This window comes from Rhinopithecus bieti, unplaced genomic scaffold (genome assembly GCF_001698545.2).
Source record: "Rhinopithecus bieti isolate Rb0 unplaced genomic scaffold, ASM169854v2 scaffold_4666, whole genome shotgun sequence".
Taxonomy (NCBI): Eukaryota; Metazoa; Chordata; class Mammalia; order Primates; family Cercopithecidae; genus Rhinopithecus; species Rhinopithecus bieti.
The window spans coordinates 957,960-981,562 of NW_016804530.1; the positions used below are offsets into that span (position 1 = coordinate 957,960).

The 23,603-nt window shown below is 45.9% G+C and overlaps 1 protein-coding gene across 2 annotated transcripts in view; it reads right to left on the minus strand.

The window, feature by feature from the left end:
* LIMK2 (LIM domain kinase 2) overlaps positions 1–22,160 on the minus strand; it is a 71,136-nt gene extending 48,976 nt beyond the window's left edge. For both annotated transcript variants that reach the window (XR_001884861.1, XM_017869000.1), the window contains exons 1-2: positions 21,929–22,160; positions 7,448–7,547 (exon numbers count right to left, since the gene is read on the minus strand). Coding sequence is in view for 1 of the 2 variants with exons in the window: in XM_017869000.1 (XP_017724489.1) it covers positions 7,448–7,547; positions 21,929–21,944 (116 nt within the window). In the remaining variant the exon portion in view is untranslated. The remainder of the gene's footprint in view (positions 1–7,447; positions 7,548–21,928) is intronic.
* Between the last annotated feature and the right edge of the window lie 1,443 nt (positions 22,161–23,603).

Below are 23,603 nucleotides of genomic sequence, written 5' to 3' on the forward strand. Positions count from 1 at the left end.
AAATACAAAAAACTAGCCGGGCGAGGTGGTGGGCGCCTGTAGTCCCAGCTACTCGGGAGGCTGAGGCAGGAGAATGGCGTAAACCCAGGAGGCGGAGCTTGCAGTGAGCTGAGATCCGGCCACTGCACTCCAGCCTGGGCGACAGAGTGAGACTCCGTTTCAAAAAAAAAAATAAATAAATAAATAAATAAATAAATAAGCTAATTAGGCCGGGCGCGGTGGCTCATGCCTGTAATCCCAGCACTTTGGGAGGCTGAGGCAGGTGGATCACGAGGTCAGGAGATCGAGACCATCCTGGCTAACACAGTGAAACCCTGTCTCTACTAAAAACACAAAAAATTAGCCGGGCATGGTGGCGGACACCTGCAGTCCCAGCTACTCGGGAGGCTGAGGCAGGAGAATGGTGTGAACCTGGGAGGCGGAGCTTGCAGTGAGCTGAGATCATGCCACTGCACTCCAGCCTGGGGACAGAGCAAGACTCCATCTCAAAAAATAAAAAATAAAATAAATAAATAAATAAGCTAATTAATGAATTAATTAAGAGGCCAGGCTAGTATGCCAACTCCACATCCCCCACAGTGCCTTATTTGATGGCTTTTATATATAGCAAATGACACTTGATACATTTGGATAGTTAATATAAGATGCACAATGCTGCTATATGCTGCTGCTAATCCTTCACGTTAAACCATTCTAATGTTTTCAGAGTCCTTGATCATCACAACTACTCCATGAGATGGATTACTTTTATAACATTTTACAGATAAGAAACTGAGGCTCACGGGGGCTAAGGAACTTGCCCACAGTTACACAGTTAGCCTAGCTCAACTAAGACTCAAATCAGATTTTCTGTCTCCAAGTCTACTGTTCTTTTTCCCTGGGAGTCCTAGTGGAAAGCGGACTCTCTTGGGAGCCAGGGAGACCTGAGTTCAAGTATCAGCTGTGTGACCCTGGACAAGTTAATCCACCTTTCTGGGTCTTCCTGTTTTAGTATAAAATGGGGGTTGCACTGGCCAGGCACAGTGGCTTACTCCCATAATCCCAGCACTTTGGGAGGCTGAGGCAGGAGGATCACTTGAGCTCAGGAGTTCAAGATCAGCCTAGGCAACATAGTATTAATAAGACCTTGTCTCTACTTAAAATAAAAAAAATTGGCAAGTTGTGGTAGCATGCCTGTAGTCCGAGCTGCTTGCAAGGCTGAGGTGGGAGGATTGCTTGAGCTCAGGAGGTTGAGGTTGCAGTGAACTATGATTATACCAGTGCACTGTAGCCTGGACAACAGAGCAAGACCCTATCTCAAAAAAAGGTGGGGGTTGCAGGGTTATTTTGAGGACTGAATCAGATAATCTAAGTGTGGTTCTTAATACAACATTTAATTAATATCAGTGTGGTTCTTAATACAACATTTAATTAATATCAGTTATCTATCTCTGGCCTCACCTCTCTCCATTTTTCTATCCCTGCCTCCTATTGCAGCTTGAAGTGTCTATGGGTCCTTAGTTCTCTCTTCCCAAAGTAAAGAGCAGGATTAAGGCACATTCAAAGTCATATGCTGCTGCTACATCCTAGGAGTACCACTCTGTGGTCAGGCTGGAGTCTCTTGTGGGGGCAGAGGAAGACCCAGATGTCTGCCCTTCCTTCCGCTGTCAGACAGGCCCCAGCCCCCTGTCCAATAGCCAGCCTTAAGGATCTACTGGCTGGCTATTTCCTAAAACATAAACTGGACAAACGAGTAAACACCTTCTGGAGAAGGCCACAGCCAGAATCAAAGGTTTAGGCTAGTAAGTGTGGCAGCAACATCAACAGAACAACAGCAGATGGCAGGGTTGCTCCACTGACTCTACATCAGGAGCCTGAGACCCAGAAGAAAGTTAATAGCACTTTTGTTGACATTTTAGAGTCTATGAAGCCTTTGAAATAATACCCTTCAATGTTATCTGACACCACCAGTGTGTGGCAGGCAGGGTGAGGGCTTTTTACCCCATATTATAGAAGAGGTAACTGAGCTTCAGTGAGGTTAAGAAATATGCTTGTATACAAGAATGCCAAGAGACTCTTGCAGGCAAGGAGTAAGAATGCCTGAGTTCAAATCCCAGCTATGCTACCTGTTAGCTCTGTGACTTTAAGCAAGTAACCTCCACTTCCCTATTCTTGAAGTAGGTAAGATCAGTACATTTTATTGAGTCATTGTAAGGATTAAATGTGCTATGCATGTCATATGCTTAGGAGGGTGTCTGGCACAGAGTACTCAATAAGTGGTACCTATCACTGTAATTATGATTCTACCAGGCTTGCTTAGATGGGGATGAGGGAGAGTAAATGAATGTGGCTTTCAGCATCACAGAAAATACCCTGCTGTCAGCCAGCACATTACAACAGTCTTTGGTTGCTACGTGTGTTATTTCTTCACTGGCCTTCCTGGAGTCACTAAATTTAGCGGAAACAGTCTGTTGCCTGATGCAGTGACCACAGTCTTCTATCTGCATTAGCCCTTTTCCAGGGTATAGGTATTAGTAACCACTTCTCAAAAGTGAAAGCTCAAATAGTCTTGTGTTTGCGATCCTGAGAAAGGAGGTCCTGAAAGTTCCCAGGAGACTTAAGAGCGATGGATTTTCCTTCTGATAATGCTGTTAGGAACCAGGTCAAGCAATACAGACCTAGGCTGGGACCATCAAGACTAATAGGGGTAGCTTTTCTTCCCTCCTCCTAAGCCAAACACCTTTGATCAGGGTGAAGGGACAATCATCAGAAAAGTTGTCAAGGTCCTTTGGCTTGCTAACATGCCAAGAGGCTAGGTCACCATTCACAGCTCCACACTTTAACCTCAGCTACAAATGACATGCTCTCTGGCTACTCTCCTGGCCTCCCCTAAGGAGAGAGAGCCAGGTCCAGAGAACGTCAGAAAGGATTGCCCCAGATATAGCATTAATGGCACTGCTCAAGGAAAGGAAAGAGAGGTACTCAAGAGTTTTAAAAAAGGCCTGTTGGGTTGGTCTGAGTACAATGGTGTTTACAAGTAATTGATCACTACCAGTTACAGATTTCTTTGTTCCTTTTCCACTCCCACAATTTCACTTCACTAGCCTAAAAAAAAAAGAAACAAAAGAAAAAAAGGAAAAAAATAAAGAGGCCTGTTGGGAAGGCTTGGAAGGACTGGTCAGCCATATATCCAGGAGATCCACAGATCCTAGCCAGCCGCCTAATCACACCAACACAATTACTGACAGAGCTACTTTCAGTTTTGTCACTGGCCTCCATTGCACAGTCCCAGGTTCCAGCTTTAAGCAGCTTCCTGTTGTCCTGGGCACCTGAGGGTCTGTTGGAAGGTTAACAGACATAGGATTATGGATGTGGCTGCAGACAGGAGAATGGGATAATGTAAGGGGGAGATGAGGGGAGGAGTTTAGGGTGGACCCCAGCAATTTCTCCATTCAATATCCAGCCCCACCCCGTGACTAGGAAAACAAAGGTATTGGGGGAAGGGGAGAAGAAAAGTCACTTCCTTTATTGTAACTGTAGCCCAGCTGGGTAAGAGCAAGGCTGGAAGGGGACCATGAAGAATGAATTTCTCTGAGTAGCACACAGGGAGAGTCCTGCTCCCAGCAGGCCTGCACTACTCAGGTACTCTAAATTCATCAGAGAAACACTGGCAAGCTGGTGTGGGAGAGATCTTACAAGACCATTCAGGTTGATGCCCCTTGTTCCTCAAAACCCAGGTTATCTCTGGGGTCAGACAAATACAATCCTTCCTAGCCCTGAAGATTTTCCTCCAACTGGGGCAAAAGTCAAATTAGATCCAAGACAGTCACTCTTCCCAGGGCAAATTACCAGGCTCTATCTGAGGGTGCCATGTCATCCAGTGTGAATTTACTAAGGGAAAGCTCAGAAGTCAGGAGATGTGCTCCTTCAGTACAGCTAGATTAGAGTCTCTGTCCTCAAGGTAAAGCTGCAACTAGGAGACAGAACCTAGATACTCTATTTCCTCCACGGGAATGATATTTGGCTTGATTGTGTCAGGGCAGTTCAAAGTTGCCCTTAATCCCTGGGGCTCCACATCAGATAACCAATGAATGTATAGTAAGAGAAATGTATACATGTAGGTGTATATAGACACACACTCACAGCATAATATAAAGTGACAGTTACTGATTATTAAGGGTTTTTTTTTTTTTCATTTGTTTTGAGACAGGGGTCTCACTTTGTCCCCCAGGCTGGAGTACAGTGGCATGATCACGGCTCACTACAGCCTTGATATCCTGGGCTCAGGTAATCATCCCTCCTCAGCCTCCCAAGTAGCTGGGACTAAAGGTACGTGCCATCACGCCTGACTAATATTTTTGTGTTTTTTGTAGAGGTGGAGTTTTGCCATGTTGGCCAGGCTGGTCTCAAACTCCTGGGCTTAAGCGATTCTTCTTTCTTGGCCTCCCAAAGTGCTAGGATTACAGGCATAAGCCACCATGTCTGGCCCTATTAAGGGTTTTCTATATGTCAGATACTATGCTAGTCACTTTGTATAGGTTATCACATTTAATCCTCACTAACAACCACGTGGCATGAGTAATATTCTTATCCTCATTTTACAGATTGGTGCCTGAAGCTCAGGGAAGTCACTAAAGGCTAGTTAATAAATTGCAAAGTCAGGATTTAAAACCATATTCTCATTCCATAGCCTGTACTCTTGGTTGCTTTTTTTTGTTTGTTTGTTTTTGAGACGGAGTTTCCCTCTTGTTGCCCAGGCTAGAGTGTAATGGCACAATCTCGGCTCACCGCAACCTCCGCTTCCTGAATTCAAGCGATTCTCCTGCCTCAGCTTCCCAAGTAGCTGGGATTACCACCATGCCAAGCTGATTTTTTTCTGTATTTAGTAGAGATGGGGTTTCACCATGTTGGTCAGGCTGGTCTCGAACTCCTGACCTCAGGTGCTCCACCTGCCTTGGCCTCCCAAAGTGCTGGAATTACAGGCATGAGCCACCACGCCTGGCCTGCCTGTACTCTTATCTACCATGCTAACATATCTTACTTCCTCTTTATGTGTCTGTGTACATGTTTATCTTTCTTTCTGTTTCTGTCTCTCTCTCTCTCTCTCTCACACACACACACACACACACACACACACACACACACACACACACGCATGCACACAGAGCTAACAAGCTAGCATCTGACTAGACCTACAAATAACCCAAGACTTCAGTTCTAAGACCAGCTCTTGTCATCCATGGCCTAGGCAACCCTGAGCAAGTCTTTTTAGTTTCAGGCCTCTCGTCTATGATATAAATGGGTTATACCATATAGTAGGTGGTTTATTCTAGTTCTGAAGTTTTTTAGCTCTAGAAGAATCCAGAAATTCCAAAGATTAACTTGCTCTACCCTGTCCTGCTTATTTTGGATAGAAAATATTCATACACATAGGAAAACAGCAAAAACAAATATGAACATATGGGTTACATGCCAAGGCAAGACCCAACCTGTGAATTCATTGGGCTTTGATGTTACTTACTAGTCTCAGCTATAAAATGAAAGGGCCAGTCAAAGGCTTTAACTATAAGGTCCCTTACAGCTCTGACACTCTCTGCTCCTATCATACTAAACGGAACAGAAAAGACAGAACCAACTTCCCTGGGAGTAAAAGGGGCAAGAACCAAGGCAGTAAGATCCACAGAAAAGACTTGAGAGCTCTGAGTTATAGCTGAAAGGAAAGGATAATAAATAATGCTGGTTCCTCTCCAACTCTTCCAGAGGCCAGATGTCTCCAGGCCAATCCTGTACATGGTTCCCAGGGAAAAGGCAAGTGTTGAAAGGTCAACTCGATTACTTGGTACAAGCACATGGATGCTTTACAACAAGAGCTATGTGCGGGAGTTGGAATCTACAACACAAGGTGCCTGTCTAGTCTATCTCATTCTGTGCTCTTATATCTCAGATATAAGTCTACCTTATATCTGTGCTCATGTGATATAAGCACAGCCCCACCACTTCAGACCTTGGGGGCCAGGCATGCCCATTCAGCCTCTGGAGTGGACCACTCTTCTTTTTACCAACAAATTTCAACTATTTTATGTTGTGAATAATACAAAGATAAGTTCCCACCCTTGAGGATTCCAATTTGATAGGAGGAAGGAATAACCATTCACTGGGTATCTACCAAGTACTGGGTACACTGTATGTATTATTTCATTCAATCTCAACAAGATTATTACCATTCATTTTCCAGATGAGGAAACTGAGCCTCAGACAGCAGGAACAAATCTGATTTGAAGTCTGTATAATTTTAAAGAAACTGAGCTGCCTACAAAAATAATGTAGCTATAGGCAGGGCACGGTGGCTCATGCCTGTAATCCCAGCACTTTGGGAGGCCGAGGCAGGTGGATCACCTGAGGCCAGGAGTTCAAGAACAGCCTGGCCAAAAGGTGAAACCCTGTCTCTACTAAAAATACAAAAAGTTGCTGGGCGTGGTGGCAGGTGCCTGTAGTCTTACCCACTCGGGGGGCTGAGGCAGGAGAATTGCTTGAACTTGGGAGGCAGAGGTTGCAATGAGCCGAGATCGCACCACTGCACTCCAGCCTGGGCGACAAAGCGATATTCTGTCTCAATAATAATAATAATAACAATAATGTAGCTATAATAAAGCTAGTAACAAAAAGTAGGAACCTAGGGAGGCATTCTATGGTGAGGAAGAGCTGGCTCGGCCAACCACATTAAAAACAACTCTTGGCTGGGCGCAGTGGTTCATGCCTGTAATTCCAGCACTTTGGGAGGCCGAGGTGGGTGGATCATTTGAGGTCAGGAGTTCAAGACCAGGCTGACCAACATGTTGAAACCTCATCTCTACTAAAATACAAAAATTAGCGGGGCATGGTGGCAGGCGCCTGTAATCTCAGCTACTTGGGAAGCTGAGGCAGAAGAATCACTTGAACCCAGGAGGCAGAGGTTGCAGTGAGCCAAGATCGCACCACTGCACTCCAGCCTGGGCAACAGTGAGACTCCCTCTAATAACAACATGACATAACATAACATAATATAACATAACATAACATAACATAACAACATAACATAACATAACATAACATAACATAACATAACATAACAATAAAAACAACTCTTGAAGTACCTGCATAATCTGTAGTGCAGCCACAGGAAAGTCACTCTTCCTGGGCCTCAGTTTCCTCACCCATAAAGTGAAGGATATGGGACAACCCTGGAAAAGGCTCCTCTCATCCCCCCACCCTGCCTCCAGCTGGCCCATTTGTGGCTCTTCCAATTTAACCTGGGTTCAGGGGGGCCACACTTGAGGTTTGGTCATGAGCTCTTCCTTGGTACATTCCTTTCCGTACCCTAAGATTGAAATTCTCAACTCAGAAGCTTGTTTCTGTGTTTTCCACCAGAACATGAAATAGTGCTTGGCCCATAGTACACTGGTAAAGACAGGAAGATAGGCCCACCTACCGGAAGCAAGAGCCGTGCCAGGTTTCGTTGACAGTCCTGTACCATATCTGGCTTGGAGCAATGCGGTCCCCACAGCCTGGACACCTCCAGACATCTTCACCTGCACACAAAACCAAGAGGTTGAGAGGCCCAAAGCAGCAGGAGGCAAAGGGACAGCATTCCTACCATGTAGAATAAGAGCATCTCATTTGAATTAATAGCATCTCATTTGAAAGGGTTAGGCCAATGCTCTGCTAGATGCACAGTTTCCGCCTCCACAAGATCTCTGGTAAGGACTTGTCCAACCTCTGCTCATCTCTCCAGGGACAAGGAACTCACGGCCTCAAAAGTAGTCTCATTCCATTTTCTAAAAATGGTTCTGATTATCCTTTTTTCTACTGAAACAAAACTTGCCTTTTTCTAGAACTTTCAGCCTTTGCTTATAGCTCTGAGAAGAAGAAACAAACACAATCTCCTTTTCAGTGTGAGCCCTTCCTATGACTATCCCAGCCAACAGCCAGAAAATTCTCCTCTCTGGGTTAAACATGTTATTGCCTTTTCCTATACCTCAAAAGCCCTGTTTTTTCAGATTTTTCCATCACCTAGTCCAAGAGCTCATTTATTCAATCAACATCATTGGTCCTCTAGATCAGCAGTCCCCAACCTTATTGGCACCAGGCACCAGTCTTATGGAAGATAATTTTTCCATGGACCCGAGGCTGGGGGTTGGGGGACAGGGGAGATGGTTTTGGTATCAAATTGTTCCAACTCAGATCATCAGCCATTAGTGAGATTCTCACACGGAGCATGCAACCCAGATCCCTTCCATGTTCAGTTCCAATAGGGTTCACATTCTTTTTTTTTTTGAGACGGAGTCTCGCTCTGTCGCCCAGGCTGGAGTGCAGTGGCCGGATCTTAGCTCACTGCAAGCTCCGCCTCCCGGGTTTACGCCATTCTCCTGCCTCAGCCTCCCGAGTAGCTGGGACTACAGGTGCCCGCCACCTCGCCCGGCTAGTTTTTTGTATTTTTTAGTAGAGACGGGGTTTCACCATGTTAGCCAGGATGGTCTCGATCTCCTGACCTTGTGATCCGCCTGTCTCTGCCTCCCAAAGTGCTGGGATCACAGGCTTGAGCCACCCCGCCCAGCCCGGGTTCACATTCTTATGAGAATCTAATGCCACCACTGATCTGACAGGAGGCGGAGCTCAGGCAGCAATGCTTACTGGCCCGCCGCTCACCTCCTGCTGTGCAGCCTGGTTCCCAACAGGCCACAGACCCATACCAGTTGGCGGTCCAGGGGCTGGGGACCCCTGTTCTCTTAGATACAAAGCTCTTTGTATGTTGGAGGCTGTTAGATTACATAATCTTTGCTCCTTAAGAAATCCACTGGAAAAGAACTGCTCTTTCATACTGTTCATTTTTCACTTGGATGTTATTTCAGAGATAGAATCAAAGTACTATTTTAGCTCAGAAAAGGAAAAGTAATGGGTATAAAAGGGAAAGAACATTTAATGAATGCCTCATATATGTCAAGAACTCTGCTAGGTGCTTTCATAGACCTAATTTCATTTAATTCTCAAAACAATCCTGTGAGACAGGTATTATTATATTCACTTAATGGATATGAAAATTAAAACTTGGGCCGGGCACGGTGGCTCAAGCCTGTAATCCCAGCACTTTGGGAGGCTGAGACAGGCGGATCACGAGGTCAGGAGATCGAGACCATCCTGGCTAACACGGTGAAACCCCGTCTCTAGTAAAAAATACAAAAAAATAGCCGGGCGAGGTGGCGGGCGCCTATAGTCCCAGCTACTCAGGAGGCTGAGGCAGGAGAATGGCGTAAACCCGGGAGGCGGAGCTTGCAGTGAGCTGAGATCCGGCCACTGCACTCCAGCCTGGGCAACAGAGCGAGACTCCGTCTCAAAAAAAAAAAAGAAGTAAGTTGCTTGCTGGAGGTCACACAAGCAGAGCAATAACATGGAGGCCAGACCCAACTGCTGCGTTTGCTGTATCCAGATGGGACTGTGGTTGACACCAGTGCCACTGTGACAGTGGTACCTTCAAAGTGGAGCTTCCTGGTAGAAGTGTCCGGGATGTAACTAGATCACTGGAGTNCTGCACTCCAGCCTGGGCAACAGAGCGAGACTCCGTCTAAAAAAAAAAAAAAAAAGAAAGAAAATTAAAACTTGGGGCGGGGGGCAGGGTTGACTGGCTAAGTGGTGGATCTAGCATTCAAACTCAGGTCTGGCTCATTCTAAAGCTTGTGTTCTTTCCATTCTACCGTGTCAACTCTTGTTCACTCCAATGAGGGGAACCAGGAAAGTCTTTGTAGAGGAAGCTGACACTTGAGCTGAGCCTTGCAAGCTAGGGAAGACTTACCTACCACTGGCTGAGAAAGGAGGGTGAAGGGTTGTGCGAGCTGAGAGACCAGCATAGACAAAAGCACAGTTGGTCCATGTACCTTCAAAAAAGAGAGGCCCCAAACAAAATACAATACTCCTGGTATGGCTCAGATGACAATTTCTTGAAATAAAGAGGACAGCTGAGATCAAGATGTGGTACCTGACTCAGCCCTAGAAAGCAGGACAAGGTTGTTACAAGACTCCCTTGTGTGCTCTGTGTATGCAGCTTTGTTCTCTCTGGGTAACTCCAGACTGCCACAGGCACAGTGACAGTCACCGAACCCTGTTTCACAGGCACAGGGGCCATGAATAGACAAAGCACAGTTCCTGGCACTTCAAGATTGCTCAACATCATTCTGGAGCGGCCAGTGTATACAGTTGTCCTACTTCTTCCCCAGAGAAGAGTTAAACAAGCTGGCAAGAGGCTTTAAACCACCACCTCAACCTACCCATTCCTCTCTTCTAATGCCTCAGTAATAGGATAAATATATGCCCATCACTCATTCTTCCTGGGTCTAAAATCCCAGACTCCTTGTCAAGAGGGGCCTTTTTGGTTTTTAGGTGGCAGTGGTCAGAGAGTATGCCATCACTCTCACAAACTCCAAGGTAGAAAGTCTGAGAGACTCATTCAAACCAATCCCAGGTTGGGTTACAAACAGCAGGCAAGACAATGAATTAGTAAGAGATTTTAATGAACACAAACATCCAAATGAATCTTCCAAGTTTTGGAAATATTTTTGGAACTCTTTTTTTTTTTTTTTTTTTGAGACGGAGTCTCGCTCTGTCTCCCAGGCTGGAGTGCAGTGGCCGGATCTCAGCTCACTGCAAGCTCCGCCTCCCGGGTTTACGCCATTCTCCTGCCTCAGCCTCCCGAGTAGCTGGGACTACAGGCGCCCGCCACCTCGCCCGGCTGGTTTTTTTGTATTTTTTAGTAGAGACGGGGTTTCACCGTGTTAGCCAGGATAGTCTTGATCTCCTGACCTGGTGATCCGCCCATCTCGGCCTCCCAAAGTGCTGGGATTACAGGCTTGAGCCACCGCGCCCGGCCTTGGAACTCTTACATGTAAGAGCTTTCAGGGTCAGTTTATGAGCTGCGCGCCCCACCTCCAGCAAATCCCATTATTTTAGAGCCGCACCTTGTTTCTTGTTTTTACTTTTTAACCCAAAAGCAATAGTCTCTAACCTGACCACCCACTTGCTCAACAATTCAATCTCTTGGCTCTGAATGACTTCTATTTCCAAAATTCAAACAGGATCAGGACTTTCCACTATGAGGATATTCAAGATAACTTGTTATTGCCACACCCTCCAGAGCTTGCCCTGCTTTCTCCAGTCTTGGGAAACTCAAAGGCATTCAGTTAACACTTACTTTAGTACCTGCTCTGGGTTAAGCATGAAAGACCCAAAAATCAAGACCCTCTACTCTCTCCTCTCATATCCACCTGGTTTCACTTTCCAAATGTCTCTCTAGTCCTTCCCTTTCCTTCACCTCAGTCCTACTTCAGATCTTTGGCTTCTTTTCCCTATCTACTGTACTCGTAACTGGCTCATCCACACTGCAAGCTATCTCAGCTCCAGGTTAGTCTCCCCAGTGTCCAGTGAACACAGGCTGCGCTACTCAGTATGACACGCCTGTTCTGGATCCCATTCCATCTTACTTCTTAGAAGAAGTGCACTTTTAGTTATCTTTACAGCACCCCTCTCCCTCACTGGTTCCTCATTATCATTTAAATAAGTTCAAGTCACTGCCATCAAAAAAACCTCTGGTACTCTTGCTTCAGCAGCACATACATTAAAATTGGACTGAGACAGGGAAGGTTAGCATGGCCCCTGTGCAAAGATGACATGCAAACTCCTGAAGTGTTCTACATGTTAAATCTAATTTTAAAAAAACCAAACCTCTGGATCCCATTTTCTCCTCTAGCTACCACACTTGTTTCTCCCCTTCACAGCCACACGTATGAAAAAGTTGTCTTGGGAGGCTGAGGTGGGTGGATCATTTGAGGTCAGGAGTTTGAGACCAGCCTGGTCAACATGGTAAAACCCCACCTCTACTAAAACTACAAAAATTAGCCAGGCATGGTGGTGCATGCCTGTAATCCCAGCTACTCGGAAGGCTGAGGCAGGAGAATGGCTTGAACCTGGGAGGCAGAGGTTGCAGTGAGCTGAGATCTTGCTACTGCACTCCAGCCTGGGCAATAAGAGCAAAACTCCGGCTCAAAAAAAAAAAAAAAAAAGAAAAAAGAAAAAATGTTGTCTACACATCACTGCCCTCATTTCCTCACTTCCCACTTTCTGCATAATGCACTGCAATCTGGCTTCCACCCCCACCATTTCTCTGAAACTGTCGCACCGAGGTCAACAGTAACTGCTTATTGCTAAATTCAATGGACCCGCTTCAGTCATTCTTTCAGCAAATATTTATTGCATGCCAACTATGCATCTGACACTGTTTTGGGGAAAGAGGAGCAAACAAGAGAGAGATTTAACACAAAGCAAATATTAAACAATAATATAATTATTTATTGAGGGCCAGGCACAGTAGCTCATGCCTGTAATCCCAGCACTTTGGGAGGCCAAGGCAGGTGGATCACAAGATCAGGAGTTCGAGACCAGCCTGGCCAATATGGTGAAACCCTGTCTCTCTTACAAATACAAAAATTAGCCAGGCGTGCTGGTGGGTGCCTGTAATCCCAGCTACTCGGGAGGCTGAGGCAAGATAATTGCTTGTACCCCGGAGGCGGAGGTTGCAGTGAGCCAAGATCATGCCACTGCACTCCAGCCTGGGAGACAGAGCAAGACGCTGTCTCAAAAAAAAATTAATAATAATAATAATTATTTATTTATAATTGGGGCAAGTGGTACAAAGATATCAAGTTCATAACTAGGAAAACAAGGGCAGGCAAAGTATTCCTTGAGGAAGTAATTTCCAAGCTGAGCTCTAAAGGATGAATACAAATTAGGCAAAAAAGGGGAAGGAAGTTGATAACACTGGAGATGGGGACATGTGTGAAGGCCCTGGAGCAGGAACAAAAACTTTTCACACATCATTAAAGTTGGCTATTGCTACCTCCAAAAGACTAGCAAACCATGTCTGGCCCCTGGTCTGCTACAATCCTTAAATAAACAATTACTGAAAGAGCAAATGGTCCTTACAATGTGGTCCCAAAGGACCCTTCTCTCTCACCATTCCTCACAAAAGAAGGCTCTAGTTACATGTTGACCTATTTTCTATTCCTGCCACCTTTATTCATGTACCTGCATCCTGACATTCACACCTCAAGTTATTCTTTATGTATAAGGCAGCTTCTCTATCTTTTCCCTTAATCAAATTTCTTTTCTTTTTTTTTTTTTGAGATGGAGTTTTGCTCTTGTTGCCCAGGCTGGAGTGCCATGGTGCGATCTCAGCTCACCACAACCTCCGCGTCCCGGGTTCAAGTGATTCTCCTGCCTCAGCCTCCTGAGTATAGCTGGGATTACAGACATGCGCCACAATACCCAGCTAATTTTGTATTTTTAGTAGAGATGGAGTTTCTCCATGTTGGTCAGGCTGGTCTCGAACTCTCAACCTCAGGTGGTCTGCCCGCCTCGGCCTCCCAAAGTGCTGGTATTATAGGCATGAGCCACCGCTCCCGGCCCCTGAATCAAATTTCTATCCTTTCTTTAAAGTTCCCTAAAATCAGGCATGCTTGTTTCATTTTGTCTATACCTATTTACATAATTTGTTATTTAATTACAGTTCACTGCATATGCTTCTGTCTCCTTCAGTCCCTCTCTCTCCACTCTCCTCCCCCATACCCCATTCAGAGAACTAAGGTGCAGGAATTGTAACTTTATTATGTTCTTATCTCCAGGGCCTAACCTTGGGCCTGGTACAAAACAGACATTCCTTTGTGTGGTGAACCCAACTGAAAATTTGGATTCAACTGCCAGCTATAAAAGCAATTTCCAAAGATAAGCTCCAAAGGTCAGCACAGATGATTCCACTGGAATAACTGTTCTGGCTCCCAGATTACCTATGAGGAGTCTCATGTGGATAAACCTGGCCTCAGTTTGCCTGTTATGCATTCACACTGCTTTTCTGTTAGAAAGTACCTGAGCAAAGATATTCACCCAAAGCACACAGCCTCCTAAGCCCAGACCCTCTTCAAGAGAACACTTTTGGACTCTTCAGCTCTCTTACAGTCTTAAAATTCATTGATCTAATTCTCTTACCACCTTTATTCTAGGAAATGTAAAAGAAATGCAATACTGCAGTGCAAAGTCTTAGGGATTTCTGTGAAGCCTAGTGGAGGACCAATCCAAAGTCCAGTCAGCTTCGGAAGTTCTTCCTTAGGAAAATATCTCATTGTACCAGGCTGTTCATTTTCTCCCTCTAGTGTTTACCTCTCATATTTGCAGACTTATCAACAGTGGCTACTGATTGTTAAGAGTCCAGAAAAGGAGTTTGATTAAGTAAATGTTCACAGCACCTTCAAACAATAAAGGACCTTATTAGGTGCTTAATAAACAGAAAACTGTGTTTTCAGTTATTACTGGAATTTGTTGCTTTTAGTAAGTGTAACTGTGCAACATAAGGTGAGCATTGCAACAAATGGCTCATTATAGAGGTTCTCACCTTTAAGACCTTTTCAATCTTGGTATAAAATACATTTACTTTACATTCACTTTATGTATGCTTCTCTCTCTCAACTTAATTAGCAATGTGGCCTTCAAACAATCTGTGAATCCACTGGGGCAGGCACAAAAAAAAAAAAAAAAAAAGAAGAAGAAGAAGAAAAATAGACTTGCCTAACCATCACAAAGGTATTGAAAGATGGCCCAGCAGGGACTCAAACCCATGCTCAGAGACTACCACGCCAGTCATATCTTTAATACCCTGCGCAGCCTCAGACAAGTCGAAACTAGCTCAAGAACACACAGCTATTCAGCAGAAGGGTTTGGCCTGGTATCCCCACACAGAGCCAATGCAGTCCCCACAATGTTCACCTTAAACTTGGTCTAAGAGCTTGGTTTCTGCTAATGAGTCCTTTTTAGGCTTCAAAATGGTGAGAAATCCTCAAGCACTGAGAGCTCATGAGACTCTGATGCCTAGCTTAAATCAACATCCTATCCTTTCATTTAAAAAAATCTTTGAAGCTTCTCATGTTCCACCAGACAATGAGAACCAAGAATAAAACTCAGCCAGTTCAGTGCAGCATAAAACAAGTATGGTAACCACTGGGCCCCTTGGGAACTGGCAGGTCAGGTGTATAAATCCCACTTGTTCTGGGACAAAGCAGAAAGCAGAAGGGCAGGGCAGCAGCTGCTGGGGAACAGCCAAGAGAAAAAGATCACATTTTAATGAAGTGATTATCAAAAGGACTAACAGTAATGATTAACATTCCTCTAGATACTCTCCCTGTAACCCAAAGGGTTTTCTTCCTCACGAGCTTACCAAATTTTATCAAAAGGAGTGCCTCAGGAAAAAAAAAAGGTTAGATGATTTTTAAAAGAGCTTGCGAGCTTCTCTAAACCTTATTGTTCTTTTACAAAAGGAGGGATAAAGTGATTTCTTCCAGCTCTGAGAGACTGACACCAAACCAAGGGCCTCTCCTTTTTCAGGTTAAGGCACAGACACAGGTATCTCAGAAAGTTTCCTTCTTGCTGTTGTTCTCTTCTTCCCTTCTTTAGTTTATTTGGAAAAATTTGTGAGGGGTAATGTATGTGTGTTTGAAACCTGGATCTGTCACTATTTGCCTCGGTGTCCTTGGGCAAATTATTTGACCTCTCTGAGCTTGTCTCCTAATCTTTAAAAAGAGGATAATACCACCTACTTTACAGGATTACCAAGTGGATTAATAGACATAATGTAATAGATGTGAAAATATCTCCCATGGTGCCAGGCACTTAGTTGGACCGATTTGTGAGTAACTTCCCTTCCTTCCTGCATGTGTGTCTAGGAAGTTGGCTGGGGAAAAGGTTAAGCTGAATATAGAAACTTCTAAAATCTGAAGGGAAGGTTTTCAAAACAAACTCAGCAAATTTTTTCTATGTGCCCATGTGCAAGGCACAGACTAGGCCAGGAATTACTGGGGCCCTTGGTGAGTACTCATGGGGTGTGAAGGGCATGGATATATACAGAAATAACATGTCAGAGAGGGACAAACCAGGTGCTACAGGCAAGACAAGCTCAGTACAGTAAGAGAATACACTGCAGAGTGACAAATGAGACAGATGGTTCTTACGGCTTTCAGGCCACCCAGGCTGTAACTTCCAACCAGAAGTTCACTTAACTGTGAATGAGTAGGCATTTTCTTATCTACGGAGGGCCTATACAAAATATCTTTATCAGAGAACTGGTTAACCAATTGATATATTCTCATATAGCAGTTCTCTCCCAGTTGTCAACGATAGGGGAAAAAAATACTTTATGCCAGGCAATGTCCTAAGCACTTTGCAAGTATGAACTAACTGAATACAAAGATCCCATGAGACCAGGACTAGTCTTGAAGAACTATTATTGTTCTCATTTTACGGAAGAGGAAACTGAAATACTCAGCTAATAAGTGTTTGAGCTTGGATTAGACCATAGTTCTAGTCTCCAAAGCCTGTCTTTTTTTTTGAGAAGGAGTCTCGCTGTCACTCAGGCTGGAGTGCAGTGGTGCTCACTGCAACCTCCGCCTCCCGGGTTCAAGCAATTCTCTGCCTCAGCCTCCCAAGTAGCTGGGATTACAGGCACCTGCCACCATGCCCAGCTAATTTTTGTATTTTTAGTAGATACTGGGTTTCACCATCTTGGCCAGACTGCTCTTGAACTCCTGACCTCGTGATCCATCCGCCTCAACCTCCCAAAGTGTTGGGATTACAGGCATGAGCCACTACATCTGGCTCAAAGCCTGTCTAACTACATTTTAGACTTTCTTTCCTGGACAAAACCAATTACAGGCAGAAAGACATGATAAAAAAGAATTCCAGGGTGAATGTTCAATGAACACTTTAATGAAACGAGGCATTGGTTTCATGTTCTAGTTAATATTCAATGTAAACTAATAGGTAAAATAGTCTAATTCTTTCTACTACATAAAGATAGATCAAGGATGAGAAAGAAGGTACACTTGTAAGAGACTGCTACAGTTTTAGATCCTCTCATTGAAATAAGATGTGTGATGGTGGGCCCTATTAGCCCTACTCAAGGTTACAGTAACAAGAAGCCAGCCCTGTGCTGGGAATCAGCTCAGCCTCCAGAAGATGCAGAAAATCCACCACAAATGTGGAAAGCCTAATACAGCCCCTTAATCATGTTGGATTTTTATTTAGTTTTGAAATCTTGTGTCATTTTGGACCCTACCCTGCTCTATCACATATCCAGGCCCATCCAAGTCACCCTGGCCTGCCTATGTCAGGAGGCATCTTTTATTGGTTGGTGCCTTCTTCATTCCTGCCACTAAGACCAAGTCTCAGGGCCCACTGTACCCACCTCCAGATTGGTGGCCCTGTGCCCACATCATGACTGTTCCTTCCTCTAAACCTATGGTGTCTACTGTAGACTAGAAACTTCCAAAATCCTCAACCTGGCACTAAACCCTCTAGTCTGGTTGCACCCACCTTCTCAGCTGTACCTTCCATTTCCTATGAATCTTCCACCTCCCAATCCTTGCCTCTACCACATGTATTTGCCACCCTTTATGAAGACCTGAAACTTGCCTTCTTTTGTCTCCTACTCCCAAAGTTTCTTCCCTACTAAGATATCATCTTCCCCACCTTCTTTAAGTCTATTTAAGATTTCTAAAATCTTTTTTTTTTTTTTGAGACGGAGTCTCGCTCTGTCGCCTAGGCTGGAGTGCAGTGGCCGGATCTCAGCTCACTGCAAGCTCCGCCTCCCGGGTTTGCGCCATTCTCCTGCCTCAGCCTCCCAAGTAGCTAGGACTACAGGCGCCCACCACCACGCCCGGCTAGTTTTTTTGTATTTTTTTAGTAGAGACGGGGAAGATTTCTAAAATCTTAAACCACTTCAAGAAGTATTCCCTAACCAAAACTGATGGCCACCCTGGATGCCCTGCTATTCTTTAAACATGCCAAATGCATTCCCTGACAACTCACTTCTCCTATCGCCTTATCCTACTTCACTTATCTTCAATGGATTTATCCCTGAATATGATGTTCATATATTTACTTGCTGTCTATCTCTTCCCACCAGAACATACACTACATGATGGAAGGGATTTGGTCTATCTTGTTCCTTGCTGTATCCCTAGGGGCCAAAAGTGTTTGGCACATAGCAGGAACTCAATTGTGAATAAATATATGAAGAGAATTCTCCCTCACCTTTGAAATTCTATGATGTTATCATATGCAGGCCTTATAACAGCTTGTCTTATCAATTTTTTTCTTTTTTTTAAGAGACGGGACCTTGCTATGTAGCCCAGGCTGGAATGCAGTGGCTTTTCACAGGTGCAATCCCACTACTGATCAGCATGGGACTTTTGTTTTTTGCCTTAATTACCTTAACCAGACAGTAAGTTTCTCAAAGGCACAAACTATATATAACTCATTTCCACAAATACTTATTAAGGGTTTACCATGTGCCAGACCCCATATGTCTTAAGCAGCCTGGAAAAACTGGAAAGAACACTGAAGAACTCCTACCTTGGTTCTGGCTCTACCACTAGTTGAGTGACCCTGGACAACTCCATTTTCTTCCCTGAGCCTCAGTTTCTTCATATGTAAAACAAGGAGACTATACATTATCTCAAAACTCTCTCCTGGCTCTAACACCTGTTTAAATTTATAAGAGGTAAAACTTGGTCCTGCCCAATGCCACAGACATCACAGGTACTCAGTAAATATTTGATTTCTTTGTTGTTGATTCTCCGGTTATACAAGGAATCTGAGGTGTCTCAGAATATGGTTTGGATGGGATAACAAGTGAAAGTTTAAGTCCCACTTCCTTCTCAGACTCCGTAGTCAACTTCATTCTGCTATTTGTGCTACAGAGAGGAGGAAGCACTAAACTTGAAGTTGGAAAATATGAACTCTGACCACCACTTATTTAGCTATGGAACCTTGCCATTTCTGGGCCTTAGTCTCCTCATCTATAAAAAAGCCACACTTGGTTGGGTGCGGTGGCTCAGGCCTGTAATCCCAGCACTTTGGGATGCCGAGACAGGCGGATCACAAAGTCAGGAGATCGAGACCATCCTGGCTAACATGGTGAAACCCCGTCTCTACTAAAAATACAAAAAATTAGCCAGGTGTGGTAGCGGGCGCCTGTAGTCCCAGCTACTCGGGAGGCTGAGGCAGGAGAACGGCATGAACCCGGGAGGCGGAGCTTGCAGTGAGCCGAGATCACGCCACTGCACTCCAGCCTGGGTGACAGAGCAAAGACTCCGTCTCAAAAAATAAATAAATAAAATAAATAAATAAAAAGCCACACTTGGCTGGGCACAGTGGCTCACGCCTGTAATCCTAGCACTTTGGGAGGCCAAGGTGGGTGGACTGCCTGAGCTCAGGAGTTTGAGACCAGCCTGGGCAACATGGTGAGACCCAGTCTCTACTAAAAATACAAAAAATTAGCTGGGCGAGGTAGCGCTTCCCTGTAGTCCCAGCTACTCAGGAGGCTGAGGCAGAAGAATCACTTGAACCCGGGAGGTGGAGGGTACAGTGAGTCTGGATCACGCCACTGTACTCCAGCATGGGCAACAGAGTGAGACTCTGCCTCCCTACCCCCCACAAAAAAAGCAAAACACCATATTGACCTCCCAGCTTGAAGGCTCAAAGGCACTACATGCCTTCCTACCCTAGGGCCTTTTTATGCTGTTTCCTCTGCCTGGAATGTTCTGTGAACTTTTTTTGCCAGACTAACTTTTACTTATCTCCAGGGGTCAGCAAAACTTGCATTTTAAGAAAAGTAGTCCCTTCAAAAAAAAAAAAAAAAAAGTAGAGGATGGGCATGGTGGTTTATGCCTGTAATCCCAGCACTTTGGGAGGCTGAGACAGGAGGATGGCTTGAAACTAGGAATTCAAGACCACCATGGGCAACATAGTGAGACCCTGTCTCTACCAAAACAGAAAAAAAAGTAGAGAATACCCCTCACTGCCTGGTGCACTCTAACAGCACTTATCTCAATTGTTTACCTCAACTATTATTTATTGCAATTGTTAACATTTATTGCAATTGTTATGATTATTTATTGTCCATTTTTAGGATTATAAGCACCACAAAGCCAAGAACTATGTCACCATTGTACTCCCCAGCATTTAGCTAAGTAAAGAAGAATCCAACAAATATTCTTTGAATGAAAGAATGCATAAATTAGTGCATCTAGAGGCTTTATGCCTCTAGACTACTGTACTGTGAAACCTTTCACAAATTTCTAAGAAACAGGGTTCAAGACAGGCAACCTATATTACACAGCTGTTAGAAAAAGTTACTGGAAATCGGCCGGGCACGGTGGCTCACACCCGTAATCCGAGCACTTTGGGAGGCCGAAGTGGGCAGATCACAAGGTCATCAGGAGTTCAAGACCGGCTTGGCCAAATGGTGAAACCCCATCTCTACTAAAAATACCAAAAAAATTAGAAGGGCGTGGTGGCAGGCCCCTGTTGTCCCAGCTACTTGGGAGACTGAGGTAGGAGAATCACTTGAACCCGGAAGGCAGAGGTTGCAGTGAGCCGAGATTGTGCCACTGCACCCCAGCCTGGGCGACAGAGCAAGACTCCGCCTCAAAAAAAAAAAAAAAAAAAAAAAAGTTACTGGAGATCATTTGAGTTGAGGAATTCTGTAAGCTTAAAAAAAATCTTTTTTAAGAGACAAGGTTTTGTTTTTAAAAGATGAGGTCTCGCTATATTGCCCAAGCTGGTCTCGAATTCCTGGACTCAAGCGATCCTAACTGCCTTGCCCTCCCAAAGTGCTGGGATTACAGGAAAATTTTTTAAGGCATTTCCACCCCCAGCCCTCTCCAGAAGTCTATTATCACCAATGAGGAGAAAATCCCATGCTCCCTTAGTGAGGAAGTGACCCACTGGTAGCCCAGTCCTTGTATTCAGGATGAAGGAAGTGACTGTCCACAGACGGAAAGCCAGGAAGCAGCGGGCAGATAGCCAGCCCCCTCCACCTCAATAGCCTCTTGCCGCCTCTCCAAAGCTTCTGGACGCTGACCCTGGTGGACCCAGAGGCTGGGCCACCCACACAGGTGGCTGGGAAACATAGGAGACAGAAGGTTCCTGCTGCTGGGGGAACAGATAGGGAAGGCAGGAAGCTGCAGGGTGGTGTGTGAGGTGAAGGGGAGGAGACTGCAGGCGCAGCTAACCCAACTCTGAAGCTACCCTTCACCCTTAAGACAACTCTTCCTTCCAGGAGGTGTTTGGCCGCATCCCTCTAGTCTTTAGTCTAGAGAGGCCAAGGGAGCTGCCGCGGGAGGACTCAGAACGCCAGATGGCCTACTTTCCTCACCTGTAGCGAGATCTTTGAGCCCCAGAAAGAATGGTCCGATCTCTCCTTACCCTTAGTCCTGTCCTAAACCTCAAGGGGCTCCATACTCCCCTATATTCTGCAAAGAGCTCCCAGCCCCGGGGAAATCCCAGGCACCAAGATGCCCGCGAGAAGCCTTGGGTCCTGGCAGGGAAGTCACATCCTCCTTCATTTCCCTCAGAAAACCCAGAACCCCGGGTAACTCTCCTAATTGTCCTGAACCCTAGAGAATCTTGTACTCCTCAAATTCCACAGAGCTTCCACTCTAAGTGAACGCCATGCTTTTCAACTTCCTTAAAAGGGTTTAATTTGGGGTCTGCGGCCGCCAGGTTCCTCCAAAAAGCTGGATTCCTGGCAGAGCCAGAATCTCTTCCTCCCAGGGACTTCAACTCGCGGGAAGCCGCCCAACCCGTCTGCCCCTCCGAGCCTTCTGTCTCCAGGATGCCCTGCCTCCCCATTCTCAGAGTCCCACCCTCCAAATGCCTGGGAAGCGCTGTGCCCACCCCGCCTCCCAGCTCTTCTGAGGAGCTCGGACCCACCAGGATCCAACCAGCCCGAAACCCCAGAGAGACCGCCGGTTTCCCTCAGGCGCCATGGACCCGGCCTTCGGAGATAACAGCGGGACAGGGCGGAGCAGCCCTTCCTTACCCGCCAGCGCGGACATGGTCCCGGGAGCGCGGAAATGGGGAGGAGGAGGCGGGGTACACAGCAACCCCCCTCAGCTCCCTACAGCTCTCTTCTGCTCCTGCCGCCGCCGCCTCAGGCGCGGGAGGAGCACAGCCCCAGGCGCCAACGGGATGCACTGCCTACGGCGCCCCGGGAGGACCAAACCACACCTGGCACAGGGGACTGCCCGCCGACGCCCCGCCCCGCCGCTCTCAGGCCCCGCCCCCAGGCTCTGGCTCTGGCTCTGCAGCGGCCCTGGCGCCCCCTAGTGCGAGCGGCGTCCCCTCGAGGTGCTCCCGCTGGTAAGGTTGATTCTGCGCGGGCCGGAAGTCTCAACACGGATCTAGTCCGCACCCATCTAGTCGCCTTCATTTTACAGATAGAGAAAGTTAAGGATCAGAGGCCAAGTTCAACTACCTCGAAATGGCTTCGCTCATTAGGAGGAGAGCTGGGATGGGAGCCCAGGCCTACTGACTGACAGTCCAGAGCTCTTTCCAGTAGTGTTTGGAATCAGGAATATTACAATGGAGGAGCCAGGTCTGTCCCACAAACAGCTTTGAGGATGGACTTTTCTTAGAAGCTTCTAGCTCAGAGAAACCACTTCTCTGCGCCACCATGAGTAAGCGGACAGTAAATAATCTCTAAGTCAAAGATGGTTGCAGGCGACCAACCAGCTTTCGAGGAGCAGATCCTCAGCCAGCCCAATTAGGTACAGAAATGAGCGCAGGACGCTGGAGCTTGTGCGCCCCATTGGAAGACGAGCACTCCTCTGCAGGAACATGGGCCTACCATTCCCAAGTCTTCCAGCTTTTCAAAACATGCCAAAAATCCAGATGTTTAGGTGAAATTTGCCACTTTAAAAAATGTTGATAGCATCAAAAAGTTTTTAAAATGCCATGTAGACCAAATGAAACACACCTGGCCACTAGATTTGCCGTGTGGGCTGCCAGTTTAGAATCTTCTATGAGGAGGAGGGATCACAGGACTGAGTTAGGACAGCTGACTGGGTTATGGCAGCTGCTAGCTGGCTGAGTAGCTTTGAGAACCACTTCCGCTCATTAGGTTTGGATGGAGATTGGGGTCCTCTGTGTGATTAAGGTATTAACACATCATCAGCCAGGTCAGCTGGTCCCTGATGACCCACCCTCCCATCGGATTCTCTCACGCTGGGTCTTTCACAATTGTCATTTCCTTAGATCAGATTTAGATCACGGGAAAAGTGTCCAAATGACCAGAAAGAGGATGGGGACCAGGAAAATGGATTCTGTCCCCTGCGCCCCCCACCCCTAACCAAAGACAAAGTTCAACCCAACTGCCTCTGGTCCCAGCAGTTGGGTAAGTAAAGACAAAGGCAAAGGCGAGCACAATTCTCTTTCTTCCTGCTCTAATTCAAACCAGATGCCAGTCAGATTTTTCTCCTCTGGGTGTGGCAGGTGGCTCACGATGTCCTGAGTGTGCACAAAGTGCTGGGGAGGCTCTGTCCCACTTCCGTTAATTCCTGGGAACTCTTTTCAGTACTCAGTTTTATAGTTTCTGAGGAAATCAGTATAGTAAACACAAGATTGTGTATTGAATTAAAGTGACAGGAATCCAGGGACTCTCCTGACAAGCTGCCTCATGGCTAGCAAACAGGGGACAGGGACTTTCCCCATCCTTC